At 61.6% G+C, this 18203-nt stretch overlaps 1 protein-coding gene across 1 annotated transcript in view; it reads right to left on the bottom strand.

The window, feature by feature from the left end:
• Positions 1 to 18203, bottom strand: part of LOC137458382 (hydrocephalus-inducing protein-like) — a 29578-nt gene extending 11375 nt beyond the window's left edge. Inside the window, exons 1-15 of the mRNA XM_068169896.1 lie at positions 18015 to 18203; positions 16303 to 16419; positions 14719 to 14853; positions 13460 to 13659; positions 11975 to 12099; positions 11100 to 11301; positions 8641 to 8800; positions 7102 to 7201; positions 5242 to 5360; positions 4366 to 4589; positions 4172 to 4239; positions 2817 to 3052; positions 2104 to 2204; positions 1226 to 1361; positions 447 to 611 (exon numbers count right to left, since the gene is read on the bottom strand). Of these exons, the coding sequence (XP_068025997.1) occupies positions 447 to 611; positions 1226 to 1361; positions 2104 to 2204; positions 2817 to 3052; positions 4172 to 4239; positions 4366 to 4589; positions 5242 to 5360; positions 7102 to 7201; positions 8641 to 8800; positions 11100 to 11301; positions 11975 to 12099; positions 13460 to 13659; positions 14719 to 14853; positions 16303 to 16419; positions 18015 to 18203 (2277 nt within the window). The remainder of the gene's footprint in view (positions 1 to 446; positions 612 to 1225; positions 1362 to 2103; positions 2205 to 2816; positions 3053 to 4171; positions 4240 to 4365; positions 4590 to 5241; positions 5361 to 7101; positions 7202 to 8640; positions 8801 to 11099; positions 11302 to 11974; positions 12100 to 13459; positions 13660 to 14718; positions 14854 to 16302; positions 16420 to 18014) is intronic.

Raw genomic sequence — 18203 nt, 5'->3', positions numbered from 1 at the left:
GCCTGCCCAGCCTGCTGTGCCAGCAGCAGCTCTCCTGCCTGTGCCCTGTGCCTGCTTCCAGCCCTGCTGCTGCTCAGGCTTGCCCCAAGCCATCCCTTTGCTGCAGAGCCTTCTCAGCTCATTCCCAAGGCAGCCTTTGCCTCAGCAGCACTCTGGGCTGTCCCTGGGTGCTCCTCCCCAGGAGCCCCACGGGAGCAGCAGCTGCTGCTGCTCTCCTCACAGCAGAGGAGGAGAGCCAGGGAGGCTGCTGGCTCATGAGCCCATCTGCCCTGTCCCCAGTGCCCTGCTGTGGCACACGCTGGTCACCAGCCCAGAGGGCACCACCCTGCCTCTCCTCTCGCCGCCACCCGCTGCCAGGGATCCCTCTGGCACAAGTTCCCTCGGCCCTGCCAGCAGCCCTCTACCCTTCAGGCCCCAGCAAGCCCTGGGGCACAGAGCAGACTCACCAGGGGGTGTCCTGCACAGCCAAAGACAGCCACAGAGGCAGGAGTGTCCTGGCTCCCTAGTGCCTGGGCCACCAGGGTCAGGGGCATCTCCACGGAGCTGTGAGGCTGAATGATGCCACAGGGCACAGGGCTGGAGTACAGCACAGCAGCCTCCTCCTGCTGCTCCTGGAAGGGGGAGGAGCACAGCATGGCATGGCCTGCAAGGGACCTTTCAAGCTCCTCCACTCCAAGCCCCTGCACTGAGCAGGGACATCTGCACCTAGAGCAGGCAGCTCAGAGCCCCCCACAGCCCGGCCTGGCAGGGCCCCAGGCAGCTCAGAGCCCCCCACAGCCCGGCCTGGCAGGGCCCCAGGCAGCTCAGAGCCCCCCACAGCCCGGCCTGGCAGGGCCCCAGGCAGCTCAGAGCCCCCCACAGCCCGGCCTGGCAGGAAGGCACAAAACAAGCAGGGAGCCTTGGACAGTCTCAGCATCCTCAGGGGCTCCCAAAGCTGCTGTACTCCCCAGCAGCCACGTTTGGGCTGGCAGAGCAGCTTTTTCCCACCCTCTGAGCTCTCCTGCATGACAGCAGCCCAGAGCCCAGAGCACAAAGTGCTTCCCAAAGGGCTGCCCAAGGTTGCTCTGCAGGAGGGTTCCCATTGCCCTGCTCCCTAAGGTCCCATTCGGGTTGGGTCCTGTTCTCAGCGCACTGGAAAGCATCAAGGTCTCTCTCTCCCAAAGGCCTTTTCTCCCCAGCACAGCCTGGCTGAGCCCTGGGGGCAGGAGGTGGGGGTGATGCCAACCTGAGGCAGCAGTGCATAGCAGCCTGGCAGGTCGCTGTCGTTCACCAGGGTCAGCAGCTGCTGGGCAGGGAGCTGCAGGTAGCAGCGGCCGAAGGTCACCACGGGCTTGGGCACTCGCAGAGCAGGAACCACACACCTGGGCAGAGAGAGGGCCAGAGGCAATGGAGACACTGGCAGAGGAGAGGCTTCCTGACTCCTGAGACGGCCTGGCAGGGAGCAGAACACAGCTGCCTGGGGCAGAGAGGCTGCAAAGTGCCCCCAGCAGCCTGGCCTGGACCTGCGGTGCTGTGGCCAGCAGGAGCGGGGCAGGGATTGGCCCCCTGGGCTCAGCACTGCTGAGGCCACACCTCACATCCTGGCAGCAGCTCTGGGCTCCTCACTCCAAGAAGGGCACTGAGGGGCTGCAGTGGGGCCAGAGAAGGGCAACAGAGCTGGGGAAGGGGCTGGAGGACAGGGCTGGGGAGGAGCAGCTGAGGGAGCTGGGGGGGTTTGGCCTAGAGAGGAGGAGGCAGAGCAGAGCCCTCCTGGCTCTCCACAAGTCCCTGAAAGGAGGCTGGAGCCAGCTGGGGCTTGGGCTCTGCTCCCAAGGAAGAAGGGAGAGGACAAGAGAAATGGCTCCAGGCTGTGCCAGGGGAGGGGCAGTGCCAATCATTCACAGGATTGCTGTGCCCTTTAGGCAAGGGCTCAGGGCCAGGCCTGTCCATTCTGGGCAGATGCTCCTCAAGGTGGCTGCTGTCAAAGCCTGCTCTTCCCATCTCTGGCTGGCCAGAAGCAGCTCCTGGAGCCAGCCTTCTCCTGTGCAGCTGGAGCCAGCAGACCACATGGCAGGGGCTGGATGCACCAGGAGAGCCAAAGGGCTGCAAGGAAAGTGCTGGTACCTGGCTGTGAGGGGCAGTGAGAGCAGCTCCTGGCCCACACCATCCACATCCACCACCAGTGCCAGCTTGTAGGTGCCCAGGGTGTTGGAGCACAGGGTGACCTGGGGGGAGAGCACAGCACCAAACACTTCCCACAGCTGCTCTCCTGCCATTGCCATGCCCTGGGAAGCAAAGGGAGGGCTTTGCCCTAGGTCTGCTGCTCCATGTGCAGAGCACAGGCTCTGGCAGCACCACAAGGCTGCTGGCAAGAGCTGCTTGGAGAAGTGTCCTTGGCAGCTGCCAGGCCCTGTGTGAGAGGAATGCAGGCACCAGCAGAGCCATCTTGTGCTCAGCACTGCCTGGCAGCTAAGGGCCCAGGCTCTGCTCTTCACTGAGCAGCAGAAGTGCAGGGCAGAGCTGCTGACTCCAGCAGAAGCACTCCAGCTGTGCAGTGGGAAGCTGCTGCAGAAGCTTGGCCCAGCAGAAGCTGCTCAGCTGCCAGAGCTTTTGCAGTGCCACTGAGATGACTGCAGGGAATCCAAGTGTGGGGCAGGAGCTGCAGCTTCTGCCTGCAGAATCCAAAGGCTGCTCCTTCAGGAAGGTCCCAGAGGCCAGCCCTGCTGCAGGGCTCTGCCTGGCCTCACCCTCCCAGCCAGCAGCACTGAAGCCCTCTCCCAGAGCAGGGAAGCCTCAGCCCCAGCTGCCGAAGCCCCTCTGGCCCCACCGCTCCCTACCTGGATGTCCACGAAGCTCTTGGCACAGATGGTGCCTCTGCAAGGGCTGATGGTGAACTCACAGGGCCTGAGGAGCCCCGTGGCTGCCCTCCTCCAGGAGGGGAGAGAGTTGTCCAGCAGCTGGGCAGCGCTGGGCACGCTGGGCTCTGCTGTGCCATCCCCGGGCAGGCGGAGGGCGAAGGCCAGGGGCAGCGGGGAGGCGTTGGTGAGGCGACAGGACAGGCTGTGAGGGAAGCCTAGGGGAGAGGACACAGCTCTGCACCTCTGCACACAGCTCCTCTGCCTCCTGCTGCCCAGAGCCTGGCATGCTCAGACTGCACTGGGGCTTGGGCTCTCCTCACTCTGAGCTACAGCTGCTGGGGAAGCCAAGCAGCTCTGTGCTGGCACTGCTGGGGGACAACTCATTCCCCATCAGGCAGCCAGCTGCCCTCCTGGCCAGGAAGGCCAAGGCTCTCCTGGGCTGCATTCAGGAGAGTGTGGCCAGCAGGGCATGGGGGAAGCCTTCAGCTGCCAAGGCCTCAGCCATGCTAGCAGCTAATGAGGACACTCCTCCTCTTGGATCCCCTGGTTCTGCCTGCTGGCATTCCTCTTGCTTTGGCTCTTCACAAGGAAACCAAGAGGCAGAGCAGGGATGGAGGGAGGGGAGGATGCAGCTCAGCAAAGGCCAGCAGTTCTCTCACAAGTCCAGCAGCAGGAGGAAAACAGAGAGGGATCCTGGCCAGGCTGCTCCTGGCTCTTCAAGCAGCCCAGAACTGGCTTCCCATGCACACCTGAGACCCCCTCAGGACAAAGCCTTCTGTCAGACTGAACTGCAGCACCAGAATCTGCATCTCAGGCAGCAGAGCTGGGCTTCTGCTGGGCAAGGAGAAGGAGCCCAGGGCTCTGAGCACACCAGGGCCTGAGGCAGAGCTATTCCTTGGCCACATTGCCTGGCAGGGGAAACCCAGTGGCCCTCCCAGCCCCAATGAACATCTGACACTACAGCTCGGGGGGGTGGGGGTGGAAATGGTGTCCAGGCCTGACAACAACATTGAGCCACAGCAGGCACAGGCTAGTCCACAGCTTCAGCTCCCTTCTCCTGCAATCCCAGCCCCTGGGCCCTCCTGGGACTGTCACAGCCATCCTGCTGCCAAGGACTGGCAGCCTGGGGCTGATGAGGGACACCACAAGACACCGGCTGCTAGTCCCTGGGGCCTCTTGGATCTCATGATGGCAAAACACTGCCTGAGCAACCTGCAGCCCTGCTTCAACATCCTGAAGGCTGCTCTGGAGGGCCACAGGTGCTGGAGGCTCTGAGGCTGCACTCTGGGGCTGCAGAGCCCTCAGGCTGTGCTCCAAGGCCAGGCCACACTCACCATAGGAGACGTCCCCGAAGCGCAGGCAAGGGACATCGAAGTGCAGAGAAGGTGCAGAGACACAGCCCCTGTGGGGACACAGCAGAGGAGGCCTTGGCTTGGCTGCAGAGCACTGCAGAGCCTGCAGCTTGCACTGCTGCTGGCATGCAGCAAAGCTGCTCTCACAGCACAGGGGGCTTCAAGCAGCCTCTCACCTGACAGTCAGGGTCACAGGCTCAGGGGATCCTTCCACACGGAAGCTGAACTCTTCTCTGAAGTGCCCCAGGCTGCTGGGACAGAAGCAGACCTGGACACCCTGGGACCCACCTGGCAAAACCAGGCCCTGACAGGGGGAGAAGCTGAAGCAGGAGCCCAGAGCTGTACTTGGAGGGACCAAGCTGAAGGAGGCATCGATGGCTCCTTTGTTGTGCAGAGTCACCTGCAAGACATCCAATGGGAACACCTGAGGAGCCTTCCCCCCTCCCTCCCTCCCTCCCTTCCCTCTCTCCCTCCTTCCCTCTCTCCCTCCCAGCAGGCTGATGTGTGTCCTGGTCAAACACCTCACAGCTGGGAGAGGCAGAAGCTGCTGCCTGCTGCTGCTTGGCAGAAACCAAAGGACAGTTCTGCCTGTGGGGGGTTCATGCAAAGCAGCCAGAACTGGAGAGAATGAATCCTAGAAGGGGTTGGGCTGGAAGGAACCTTCAAGCTCATCCAGTTCCAGCCCCCTGCCATGGGCAGGGACACCTCCCACCAGCCCAGGCTGCTCAAGGCCTCATCCAGCCTGGCCTTGAACACCTCCAGGGAGGGGGCACCCATGACCTCCCTGGGCAACCTGTGCCAGTGCCTCCCCCCCAACACACTGCAAAGAATTTCTTCCTTCTCTCCAGGGCCAGGCTGCCCTCCTCCAGCTTCACCCCATTCCCTCTCACCCTGGCACTCCCAGCCCTTCTCCAAAGTCCCTCCCCAGCTACTGGCAGCTGCTCTAAGGTCTCCCTGGAGCCTTCTCTTCTCCAGGCTGAAGAGCCCCAACTCTCCCAGCCTGTGCCCACAGTGGGACTTCCCCCCAAGCCCTGCCAGCCCCTGCTGCTCACCACATAGCTGTTGGTGGAGCCAAGCAACACCTGCCCAAGGTCCAGCTGCTCCAGGCTGAAGCAGAGCCAGGGCCCTCGGCCTTCCCCTTGGATGTGCAGAGGCAGCCTGGCCTCCCGGCCTGGGGAGAGAGTTCCATTGGATGAGGCCTTGAGGGGGGCAGGGACCTTCCAAGGGCAGCCAGCCCAAGCCCCCTGCCCTCAGCAGGAGCAGCTGCAAGCAGAGCAGGTGGCTCTGAGCCCCAAACAACCTGAGCTGCAGTGGTTCCAGGCAGGGGAAACCTGCCCCCTCCCGGGGCACTTTGGGCCAGGCTCTCAGCACCCTCAGGGTCAAACATTCTAGGGGGATGAGGAGGGCAGCCAAGGGGCTTGGAGGAATCAAGGAGCAACAGGAACTGACTCCCCACTGAAACCTCCTGGGGCTCCTCTTTCAGGCACCTTGCCTCTGGGACAGACTCCAGCCTGAGAGCACAGGGGAGCAGCTGCTTTGCAATGCTCCTCTTGCACAGCCCCAGGAGAGGAAGGGCCAGCAGGGCCTGGCAGGAGCAGGCTCCTCTCTGCCAACACAGAGCATTTGCCCAGCTCTGCCTCCCAGAGCCCCAGAGCAGCTCAAGGGCTGTGTGCAAGCAGCTCTCCTACTGCTCTGCAATGCCAAACCTCTCCTGGAGATCCAGCCCTGCTGCCAGGGAGGGACATCTCCCTCAGCAGAGCAGAAGGCCCAGAGGCAGCAGCTCAGCCCTGGCAAGGTTTGCAAGCAAGCCTTCCCTTGCCCAGCTCTGACAAGTGCAGCTGGGGCAGGAAGCCATTTGGGGAACACAAGCCCTGGGCTGGCACTGGAGGTGGCACTGGCCAAGGGAAGCAGGCCCAAGTGCTGGGCAAGTCAAAAGCTGATCCCTGGCATGGGTGTCTGTTGGCTTGGGGCAGGAAGGAGAGCAACAAAGCAGCAGAGCAGGGTTGGTGCTTTCAGCACCCTCCAGGAATGGGAGCTGGGCTGCTGGACCTCCACGGGCTCTGGAGCTGAGGCAAAGCATCAGGCTCCCTGGAGGAAGCCTGCAGCAAGCTCCCACCCTTGAGACACAGCCTGAGCAGCACCCTGCAGAGGTGGAGAGGAAGGACAAGGAAGCCTGAACCTGGCTGCAAGCACTCCCTGCCCTGGGCCAGCACAGCAAAGCCACCACCTCTGGAAGGGCAGAGCTGGGGGCAGGGATGGCTGCTGCCACCCACAGCCTGAGCACACTGCAGGGAGACAGCAGCAGCACAGAGCTCAGCCAGCAGGCTGCTGGGGCTCAGCTTGCCAGGGAGAGCCTTCTCCTGCTGAGCAGAGCCAGCCCTGAGCAATGCCACCCAGGGGAAGCACAGCCTCAGAGCTGCCAGGGGACAATGCCCAGGCAGGGAGAAGCAGCTGCTGGCCAGAGATGCTCCTTGGGAGGGCACCCCGCACTCAGGGGGAGGAGATCCAGGGGCTGGGAGCACTCTGGAACTCAGCTCCTACCACCTCAGGAGCCCCAGGATGCCTGCAGGCAAGGAGGACTCCTCTGGGAGGGAAAGGGGCTGGAGGGGCTTAGGGGCCACTGAAGCTGCTGAGGTCTGTAGCTCCTCAGCCTTCACAGCCTCCTCCCAGCAGGGCAAACCCAGGGCAGGAACCCTGAGCCCTTCCCTGCCTCCCGTGGGATCTGGGATCCAGAGGCAGTGTCCTGAGCCCTGCCCTTGGCCAGGAGAGCAGCTGGGAGCCACAGGGACAGCAGGCACGGGTCCTGTTGGCCACTGACCCTTCCTAGCAGCTAGAGCAGGAGCCAGGGGGCTGGAAGGTTGCTGGGGCCTGGCCTGCAGCCTGGGGCAGAGAACAGCAGGAAGAAGCTGTACCTGAGATGGCACAGTAGAGCCTTGCTTCATAGACTCTGGCTGCCTGGGGCCTGAAGGTCACCTGGATCTCAGCTGAGGAGTTTGGCCACACCTCTCCCTCCTGGAAGAGAAGATGGCAGCAAACCATTGATCTCCAAAGCTTCCAGCTCAGGTTTGCAGCCACAGCCCTGCAGCCTCCCTTCAGAGCAGCAAGGCAGAGCGAGGAGCAAACACCACATGTGCTGGGCTGGGGGAGGAGAGGCAGACACAGGCACAGCTCTGCATGGGAACCTGCTCCAGAAGGGAGGGAAGCCTGGGAAAGCAGGAGCCTGAGAAGGCTGGGCAAGGCAGAAGGGGAGAGAGCCATGGAGCAGCCCACTTCTAGCCAGCCCCAGAGCCCAGTGTGGAACATCCCCAGAGCCAGTGAGGAAAGATTTCCACTCCCAGGGCTTGAGGCCAGGCTACACTTGGTGTCCCTCCATCCTTACCTGGAGCCCCAGGAGCCTGCACTGGGGGCAGCCAGACTCCTGCCCCTCACCTGCCTGCCCCTCACCAGCTCAAGAGCAGGTTCAGCTGGTTGTGGAGAGGCAGTGCAGCTGCCACCAAGCAGGAGCCCTGGCACACACTCCCAAAGCAGCTCTGACACACCACAGGATGCTCCCAGTGCTGCTCAGCTCCCACTCTCTCCAGCAGCCCTACTGCTCTGCCACAACCTCCTGCTCCCATCCTGCTGCTGCCAGCTGCTGTGCTGGGACAGTGCAGTGGTGCTGCTGCTGCTGGCTCTCAGCCTTCCCTGGGCTCCAGGAGGAACCAGCAAGAGCAGCTGAGCCCTTCCTTCCCAGCAAACTCATTTCAGCTCTTTGGGAAGAAAGAAAGGAAGGAAGAGGTTGGGATGGCTGCAGGGTTTCCTGCCAGAGGAGAAGGGATCTTGCCCTGCTCAGGCAGCAGCATTCTCCACCTCAGAGCACACAAAGGCTGCCAGCAGGGCTGGGCTTGGGGCAAGGATCTTGGGCTTTGGCTGCCAGAGACAGAGCAGCAAACTGCTCTCTGGCCCCAGGGGCACCTCAGCTCCCAAAGCCCCTTGCAAGCTGCCAGCCTTGGGCCCAGGCTCAGAGGTGACCCTGGGAGGGAGGTTCCCAGCCGGTGCCATCCCAGGTTCCAGGAGGGGATTGCTCCTGCCACGACTCAGCTGAACTTTGCCTCCTCTCCTTCCCTTCTTCAGCTGGGTTGGGACCTGGCAGTGCTGTGACAGCCTCTGGGAAGCCCCAGAGCCCACAGGGAGGGGCTGGCCTTGCAGCTGAGCCTGCAGAGCCCTCTGAAGGCTGGCAGGACGCTGAGGCAGTGCCCTTCTGTTGGAGCCCTGGCAGCAGAGCTCAGCTGCCAGCAGGCTCTCGCCCTCTGCCGGGAGCCTGCAGCTCCCAAAGGCTTTGGGCACCGCGCTGCGCCCCCGGGGCTCCAGCCCTGAGCTCTTCTCTCTGGGCACAGCGAGCCGGGGGCAGGCTCTGCCAAGGGACCTCCCCCAGGCAGGAGGAGGAATGGGGGCTCTGGGCTGGGGCTTACCAGCGGCTCGATGGTGAAGATCTGGGAGCGCAGCAGGGCCTCTGCTTGCGCCTTCGCCCTCTGCTGCTGGCAGATGTGGGAGAGCCGGGAACGGCGTCCTTGGAGAGCAGGCTGCTTCCTGGGCTCCTCGGGGGGATGTGGCTTGAACTGCCCCTGCAGCCTGCAGCCCAGAGCCAAAGCCCAGCAGCCCATCAGGCAAGGGCAGCGGCAGCAGCCCTGCAGAGGCTCTGCCAGAAGGCCTCGGGGAGGCACAGCAGCGGCACAGCAAGGGGCTGCCCCCGAGCCCCCGGCTCCCAGCCCCAGCCCAGCACCCCTGCCTCTTCCCTGCCCACTTGCACTCCATGCTTGCAAGCTCTGAAGAGCTCTGTGCAAGCCAGCAGCCCCCCCAGAGCCTTCCTGCCTCACAGCCACTGCCACAGCTGATGGAGGTGTCAAGGTCCGGAGACATTAGATGTCTCGGTCCGGAGACACAGTTCTTTTAAATATTCCCGTGTTGTGAAATTAATGGCACAAACGAGGCCAAAGTATCAACAGCTAGACTATTTATTACATAAATAAAGTGGACATAAGAAATGAAGAGGGAGAAAATAGAGAAAGTGGACATAAGAAAGGGAGAGGGAGAAAATAAAGAGAGAGAGAGAGAGAGGGACGAGAGATAGAAGAGGAAAGGAATTATATTACCACACCCCTCATCCCCCCCAAGATAAAGTCTGTGGAGGAAAGGTGCTGCAGGAGATGTTGGGTTTGTAGAGACACCGTGGTGAGGCTTTTGCTGGAGAACAGCTGTGGTCCTCTGGGGAGATGTTGGGTTGATACAGGAACAGTGCTGAGGCTCCTCTGGGCAGCCTGGGTCTGTAGAGGGCTGGAGCTGTGGTCCTCCGGGCAGCTTCTGTTCTCCGGAGCAGCATTGTCCCGGCTTCTCAGCGGCCTGGCCCGTCTCCTGTGTTTTTCTTCATCTCCATTTTTCTCCCCGTTTTTCTCCTCTGTTTCTCTCCTTTGTTTCTCTCTACAAACCAGCAGTTGCTCAAGTCTTTTTATACAGTTTTTTAGTCCTTAGGTATGTAGTCAAATATTGTCCCTCAGGAATTCCAGTGGCAGGAAATCTGTGTGTTTGGGCAAGACCCTGGCTGGAGGAGGGGGGAATCTCCATCTACCCTGTCTCCATCCAGACAAAGCTCAGGAAACAGGTGGTGATTATCTTGCCCTAAAGGTGTGATGGCTGGGTCCTTGGGTCCATTGTTGTAGTCCCGTGTTATCACGATGCAATCACAAGCTGATTTGCATCCAGGATTGGTGGACAGGATTCTTTCCACCTTCTTTCCAGTGGCTCTGCTATCACTTTATCTTTGTTGACTCACATAGAGAGAGACAAACTTATTAGACTGTCACAGGAGGCTCCAGCAGCAGCAGCCTCCAGTGGCTTTTCCTCCCCTAGAGCTGCCCAGGGCTGCTCTTGGCACAGCCTGAGCTTGCACAGCAGCCACACACTGGGCAAGGCAAACCAGAGAGCAGGGGGAACCCGGGGCTGGCCCAGCCCCACTGAAGCTGCCTTGCTCAGAAGCCCCTGAAGAGCCCTCCAGCTGAAGGCACTTTCCTCCCCAGCTGTGGCTTCAGACTAACTGCAGCTCCCTCCATGCCCCCGGGGCTGGAAGGACACCCAAGGCTTCCCCAGCTCCCCCAGGCTTTGCAGTGTGCTTCCCAGCTCAGCCCCTGGGCTCCAGGTGTTCCTCTGCTGCCTGATGTGGCAATTTCCCAGCTTCCCCACAGCCAGCCTTTGGAGAGCCTGCCCCATCTCCCACCACCACAAAGACACAGGTGCTGGAAGCCAAGGGGGCTTCCAAGGGCTGCCTTGCTCCACCCTCCCTGCAGAGCCCTCCACCTCCCAACTCTGCTCAGCCTCTAAGGAAGGCTGGAAATAGCTCCTGGTGCTGGAAACTGGGACAGCAGGAGGCAGTTAACAGCCTGCAGCAGGATGGCCTCAACCTTCCGGGCCCCGGAAGGACTCTGCCCTGCACAGGGCTGGGAAAGGAGCCTGCCAGCTTGTGCCAGCTGCAGCAGGAGAAGCTGCAGTGAGTAGCAGCAGAGTTGTGCTGCCTGCAGCTGTGCTCAGTGCTGCTACTCAGTGCAGCCCAGCACTGAGCCTTGCCTCAGCCTCGTGGACCCTCTGGAGCCCAGAGATCTCTGCACCTCAGTGCTTTGTGCCCCCACAAAGGCAATTTGCTCTCTGGGGAAATCCAGGCCCTGCAGTTCCTCCCCAAGACACCATCCTCAGCTGGAGTGTGGATGCAGCTGGGAAGGGAAGTGCTGAGCTCCAGTACCCCAAAGCCCAGGGATCCAGGCCTTGGTGCTGTGGGGGCTTTCCTGGCCTCCACCACTGCAAAGCACCCAGAGCCCTGGAGGCCAGCCTTGAGTGTCACCCTTGGAGAGGGATCTGCCTGCAGTGCAGCTTTCCAACCCACCTCTGCTGCTGCTGCTCCTCCTCCTCCTGACTAGCAGCAGCCTTCCACTGGAAGTGAGCTCTCACATCACTGCCATTGTGGATGAGCAGGGTGCTGTGGGTGCTCAGCGACAGGTAGGTCTTCTGCATGGCCAAGGAGCTCCTGTCCAGCCTGATGTTCACATCCACAGCTGTGCCACTGAGGCTGCTGTGAATGTCTTCTCCTGGAAGAAAGCAGAGGGGAGTCTCTGCTCGTCTCACTTGCAAGCTACAGGAGCATTTGGATCCTTCCTACCAGCCCCAGACAGCTCCAGTGCTCGCTGCAGGGCTGCAGCACCACAGCAGCACCCAGGGAGCACAGCAGGCTGCCCAGGAGCCAAGGGCAGCAAGAGGCACAAAGCAAAGCTCTGCTGCAGGCAGAGGAAACACACCCCCAGGGCATCTGTGAGCAAGGCTCTGCTTCAGCATCAGCTCTGCTGAGCCAAGGCTGTGGAGGTCACACCTTGGCTCCCCACTTACTCCTCAAGGGCCTGGGGAGGCTGACACTTCTCCTGGGGCCTGAGCTGGGCTTCTCCTGCCCCAGGATAAATCTGACAGCTCTCCAAGGAGGCAGGGAGCACTTCCTGCCCAAGCCCAAGAGCCTTTTAGTCCTGAAGCTGTGAGGTGTGGGATGGAGATGGGGAGAGGAGAGTGCAGCAAAAGGCTCTGAGGCCAGCCCAGGGAGAAGCAGAGCAGGGGACAGAGGAGTGCCAGAGGCCCTGGGCACCACAGAGTCTGGCTGAGCCCTGCCCTCCTCCTGTCACCCCTCAGGCCCAGCACTGGCTGGGAACCAAAGCTGAGCCTCTGCAGGGGGCAGCCAAGGACACAGAGTGCAGGCAGGCAGTGCCCAGCACTGACCTGAGTCACAGTGCAGGCTCAGGACCCCGCGGTGCTCCCCGCTCCGCAGCGGCAGGAACTCCACAGCCACCTGCACGGCGTCCCCGACCCCCAGAGCTCCCACACAGGGCTCAGCAGAGAATGGGCTGCAAGAGAGAGACAGCAGGGCTGCTGCAGGGAGCCTGCAAGAGACCTTTCAGCTCCAGTCCAACCATGCTCCCATTGCTAGGTCACCACCCAACCCTGGCCCTCAGCACCGCACCAACCCCCCAGGGATGGGGACTCCACCACTGCCCTGGGCAGCCTGGGCCAGGCCTTGACAACCCCCAAGGGGCAGAAATGGTTCCTCATGGCCCAGCCCAAACCTGCCCTGACACAACTGAGGTCATTTCCTCGTGGCCTATCACTTGTTCCTTGGGAGCAGAGCCCAAGGCCTGCCTGGCTCCAGCCTCCTGTCAGGGAGCTGAAGGATCCCAGAAGATCTGCCCTCAGCCTGCTCCAGGCTAAATCAACCCCAGATCCCTCAGCTGCTCCTCACAAGGCTTTTGCTCTAGAGCCTTCCCCAGCTCTGTTGTCCTTCCTGGAGCCAGCCCAGCACCTCAATGTCCTCCCTGTAGTGAGGGGGCCAAAAGTCCTTGCAGTACTCAGGCTGTGAATCCAGTACCCAGTGCAGGGGTACACTGCCCTGCTCCTGTTGGCCACACCACGGCTGACCCAGGCCAGGATGCTGTTGGCCTGCTCAGCCACCTGGGCACAGGCTGGCTCAGCTGCAGCCTCTGTTGAGCAGCACCCCAGGTCTTTGCTGGGCATCTTTCCAGCCACTCTTCCCCCAGACTGGAGTGTGGCAGGGGGTTGCTGTGAGCCAGCTACTGGACCTGCCACTTGGCCTTGATGAACCTCATGCCATTGGCTTGGCCTTTGACCCAGCCTGGCCAGGTGCCTCTGTAGGTTAACAAGCAGCTCAGCACTGCTGCCCAGCTTGGGCCTGTCTGCAAACTGACTGAGGCAGCCTCAATGTCCTCACCCAGGGCATTGAGAGAATGTCCAGGAGAACTGGCCCCAGCACTGAGCCTTGGGGAACCCCACTGGGGAGCAGACACCCAGTGGAGTTAGCTCCCTTCACTGCAGACAGCAGAAGGAAAAGCAACCCCCCGGGATCAGAAAGAGAGCTCCTGGCTCAGTGCTGAGGAGATTCAGCCCTCAGAAGGGCCTAGAGGAGAAAATGACATCAGGTCCCCCCCACACCACACTGCACCCAGCTCCCTGCAGTGAGGCTGCAGAGCCCAGCTGCTGGCAATGCCACCAGAGCAGGGCTGCTGGAGAGCACAGGGCTGGAAGAGCTGCTGGCACTCAGAGCTTCCCCCTGGCTTCCTGCCAGCCAGAAACCTGGCCTGGAGAGCTGCAAAGGGCAAGGCAGCTCCTGGCCCAGGAGATCCCAGCCTAGGAAGCAGCCAGGGCCGGGCCAAGCCTGGCCTGCAGAGCAGAGCAGGATGCTGAGCTCCTCACCTCTGAGTGCTGAGGCTGTAGTGAGCCTCCCGCTGGCCCAGGTTGCGCAGCAGCAGAGTCCTCTGGGTGCTGTGCCTGACCGGGCAGAGGGAGAAGTGCAGCTGCTGGGGGAAGTCCAGCACAGCCTGGGCACCTACAGCCCGGATGGGCACAGGGAACTCCTCCCTCTGGGTGACACACAGCAGCTGGTGGCAGTAGTCCTGCAGGGAAAGGAAGAGCCTCAGCAGGCTGCAGGCAGTGCCGGCCCCGGGGCAGAAGGGAAGCTGCTGGGCTCTGGCTGGCTGCCAGCTGTGGCATCTTCAAGAACTCTGCCAACCAAACCAAAGCAATTCCATGCTTCTAGAAGCACCCCATGCTCTGTGCTGAGCCTTGTGGGAGCACCCCCTGCCCCCATTTTGCAGGGGAACACGGGCATGGCTTGGAGCAGCTACAGGAACAAGGAGCTCTGTGTGCCCAGCACCCACAGCATGGCTGGGAGGGTGCTGGAGCACTGGGCCAAGCTGCCCAGAGAGCTGCCCAGAGCCACAGACCAGTGGGGCTTGGAAGGCTCCTCTGGAGAGCATCCAGTCCACCCCCCCTGCTAATGAGGCTGTGCCTCTGTTGTGGAGTCTCCTCCTCTGGAGAGCTTCCTAACCCTCCTGGACATTGCCATCCTGGGCAAGCTGCTGTGGGTGTCCCTGCTCCAGCAGGGGGGTTGGGCTGGGTGAGCTGCAGAGCTGCCTCCCAGCCCCCACCATTCCATGACTCTGAGAAGCAGCAGGCACGAAAAATGCTGGCTCCAGAGCTCAGCTTCTGTTGTCTGCCTGCTGTGGCCAGCAGGACAGCCAGGAGGTGAAAGCAGTTTGCCAAGGTGCTGCTCCACACTCTGCTCAGGCCCACTTTGCTTCCTCCAAGCCACAGGTCACTCTTGAACAGACTTTTGGATTCAGCCAGGCAGTAAAGCCATGAGGAGGCAGCAGTGGACACAGCCTAGAAAGCAGCAGCTTGAGAGGCTGCCCCCAAGCCTCACCCTGAAGCCAAGGAAGGTCACCCGAGGAGCCCCAGCAAGGAGAAAGAGCCCTGCAGCACCCAAGTGCCTCCTGCCCAGGAGAGCAGCATCTCCAGCATGGGAAAGGCTTTCTCCCGGTCTGAGAGCCAGTGCAAGCCTCCTGAAAGCAGGAGAGCTCCTCAAAGGCCAGCCCAGCTGCCCTGCTCTGCAGCCAGCCCTGCAGCTGCACCTTCCACTGAAGGCAGCAACCTCTTGAGACCTGCAGCCTCACCTTGTGCTCCTCGGGGGTGAAAAGGATGCGGTAAGTAGAGGCCATGCCAGGTGCTACCTTCTGCCTCACACCCATGGGGCCAAGCAACTTGAAGTAAGGAGAGGTCTCCATGATGACCTTCACCCACTGAGGAACCTGCAGGGAAGACACAACTGGGATTTTGCCACCTGTGGCACTGTGAGGAGAAACCTGGCCATGGCCAGCTGCATCCTTCCTTCCCAAGGCACTTCCAACACAGAGCACCAGGCTGGAGCCAAGTGCCTGCTGCCTGGGCAAAGGAGCTCTGGGACATGGGCTGCAGGCCCAAGCCCTGCTGTGAAGCAGAGCCAGAGGAAAGGAGAAACTGAGGCCAATTTTAATGAGGAAAGGGGAAAGAGCAGCACAGTGTCTGGGGTCAGTGTGGAGCACACCAGTGTCCCAGGGGCCTCTTGCCAACACTCCCAAGCTGGGCACCAGAGCAGGAGTGGCTCTGTTCTCCCCAGCAGTAACTGAGAGGGACCACACTTTGCAGCCTTCCTTGCCAAAGGGCCTTCTCTTTCCAGCCACAGCCCTGGCAAAGCCTCTTCTCTCAGGACACACTTGGCCTGCTCTTGCTCTTCCCCCACAGCTTTTGTTCTCCCTTTGTTTCCCCCAAGAGGCAGGTGTGGGGAGGAGCTCCTTCCCCTGCTCTCATGCAGGCTGCTTCTGCCTTCCCAGCTGCCATCCTCTCCCCTTCCCATCTTGCTCTCCATTGCAGAGCAGCAGCTTCCAGGAGGCTTTGCTGTTGCTGAGCCCTCTCTGCCTCCAGCACCCTGCCTGCTGCCTGGCAAGAGAACCCCCTGTGTGCACAGGCTTCTCTCCTGGAGCCCTTTTGCACCCAGCTCCTCTCCTCCCTCCTGCCTCTTCCCACCAGCTTGCCCTGGGCACCTGCCCCACTCCAGCAAATGTTTCCCCAGCTGAAATCCAGAGAGTCTCAAACGTTCCCCTTGCCACAGGAACAAAACTGCTGGCATCTGGCAGCATTTCCCTGCTCCACTTCTTTGGGGAATCTCCTCAGCACCACCAATTCTTTCCAAGCACAGGTGGAGACCTTCAGGAGGAGATGGCTCTGGATGTGCTGTGGTGTTCCAAAGGGAAAGCAGAGCTCCAGAAAAGCCCCAGCAGGGCTGAATGAAGCTCAGCAGGACCCCCAGGTCCTGCCTAAAGGCCTCCCCTTGCTGCTGCTCCATCAGCCTGTTCCACTGCTCTTTCCAAACACCTCTCCTGGAGCCCCTCCCTAGGCCTTGTCCCAGCATCAAGTGGAGAAGACAGCCCCTGAGCTCTGCCAGTGAATTGCAGAAGCAGCTAAGCAGGCTGTGAGAGGTGGAGATGCCCTCCCCAAAGCCAAGACTAACCAAGGAGCCATCAGGATGCGGTGCACACCTGAGGCAGAGCGTGAGACGAGAGAACAGCTGCAGAGCCCTCAACATTGTCAGAGAGCCAGGGCTTTCAGTGGCAAGGCTGCTCTCTAGGCAAGCTCCTCTGGGCTAGATCCCAGCAGCACATGGCAGTGTCAGAGACAGCATGCCCAGAGAGGGCAGGTTCCTCCCACCCCCCAGCACTTACCCTGCCCTTGTTGCGCAGCACCAGCGTCGCTTCGTAGACCTGGTGGGGGAGGTAGTTCTGGAAGAGCACCTCTGCTGGGAGAGGCTCAAAGCAGCTCTGCTGCAGGGCAGCTGGCAGCTGGGGGTGCACAGAGAGCAGGCAGAGGTTCAGCTGCTGGCAGCAGGACTCATGAGTGACAACCCTACACTGCTCTCCAGCCCAGCCCAGTGTCCTGGCGAGTCCCTCTGCCCAGCTCAGCCTGGGCAAGCAGAAGCTCTCCCACCTGGCTCCTGGGTGGCTCAAGAGGAGCTGGGCTGTACTGAGCAGGCTCAGGCTAAGCAGCTCCTGGGCTGCCTCTCCAGGTTCCCTCTCCCAAACACGGGGCACAGCCCTGTGCTGCTGTGGTCACACAGCACCAGAGCACTCCCTGACAGTGCTGGCAGCACTCATGGAGCAGCTGAGGGCCAGCAATGGACAGGAGGCTCCAGGGGAAACACTCTGGGGATGATCTTTGCTCTGAGGCAGGGAGGCCGAGGCCCACACAGCCCCAAAGAGCTTTGCCAGTGTAAAGCCTGGGAGCTGCTAAGGAGAGAACAGCAGCAGAGGAGGGAAGGCAGGACAAGGAGAGCTGAGTGCTGGCAAGGTTCAGCTCCTTTCTCTGCAGCACTGGGCAGCTGGAGGAGGACTGGACTTGGCAGCTCCTTCTGCCAGGAGCTTTCAGTGGCTCTTTGGTCCTGCTCTGGTGCTGCTGCTTTTGTTCCACTCCACTGCAGCAGCAGCCTGGCAATGCACACAAGCAGCAAATGCTGGCAGAGCAGAGGCACTGCTAGGAGAAAGTTCCTCCCTGCTTTGCCTCCCCTCTCCCAGCTGTGCTGCTGCCACTCCACAGCCCCAGGCAGCTCTCCTGCTGCTCCACACAAGCCATGGCCAGGCTGAAGCCAGCAGCTGCAGCATGCTGCCAGCCCTCTGTGTGCCCAGCTGAGGGCTTCCCAACCTCCTGGGCTGGCCAGGGCAACCCTCAAGCAGTATGTCACAGGTGTGCTGCTGGCCATTGCTGCTCAGCAGCCTCCCTCCCTGCTCTGCCCTCGGGGCTGTGTGCTCTGGCCAGCAGCTCTGCAGCAAAGCAGCTTGAGGCACAGCTGCAGCAAACACTGAGCCAGACAAGGCACAGCCAGGGGCTGAGGCCCCTCTGCAGCTGGCAGGAGCCTGCAGCCTGCAAACCCAGCCCCCTGGGAGGGCCCCAACCTGCTGCTCCACCCCAAAGCACCACTGCAGCTGAGTGTGCTCAGTCCTGAGCAGCTCCTGCAGGCCTTCAGCCCTCCAAGGCCAAGGCTGGCAGCAGCGAAGGAGTCCCAGCCCCAGGCCCTTGGCAGCGACCACCCCAAGCAGCAGCTGCCTGTGGCAGCAGGAGGATGGCAAATGGCAAGCTCCTGCCCTTGTGTCCTGCCCCAGCCTGCCCCCTGCATGGGGCTTGAGTGCCAGGGGCTCAGCTCCAGGAACCCCCCCCAGCTGCAGCAGAGCTTCTGCAGCACAGCTCAGGACTTGAACAGCTCAGCAGGGAGCAAGGTCTGAGCTTTCTCCTGGCAGGAGGAACTCAGCACTGCCAGCAGCTGCACAGCACAGCAGGCCCTGGCCAGCCAGCTCTAGAGAGAAGCTGGAGGCAGGCCTGCCACCAGCAGGCTCCTCTCCAAATGCCTCAGCCAACAGCAAGGAGCAGGGCAGGAAAAGTTTACCTTTGGACAGGAGGCCTCACTGGAGTCTGCAAGCTGGGCAATCAGGGGCAGGGTCCTGGCCTCAGGCTTGCCCCTCCTGGGAACAGGGGGCAGCTTCCCCTCCCGGCTGCTGCCCCTCTGGGTGGAGACTGGGGGCAGCTTCCCCTCCAGGCTGCTGCCCCTCTGGGTGGAGACTGGGGGCAGCCACAT

Source organism: Melanerpes formicivorus, unplaced genomic scaffold (genome assembly GCF_026170545.1).
Source record: "Melanerpes formicivorus ecotype bairdi unplaced genomic scaffold, bMelFor1.0.p_v2 SCAF_241, whole genome shotgun sequence".
NCBI classification, from domain to species: domain Eukaryota; kingdom Metazoa; phylum Chordata; class Aves; order Piciformes; family Picidae; genus Melanerpes; species Melanerpes formicivorus.
The sequence above is the reverse complement of the archived record's forward strand: the minus strand, read 5'-3'. Positions and strand labels throughout refer to the sequence as shown.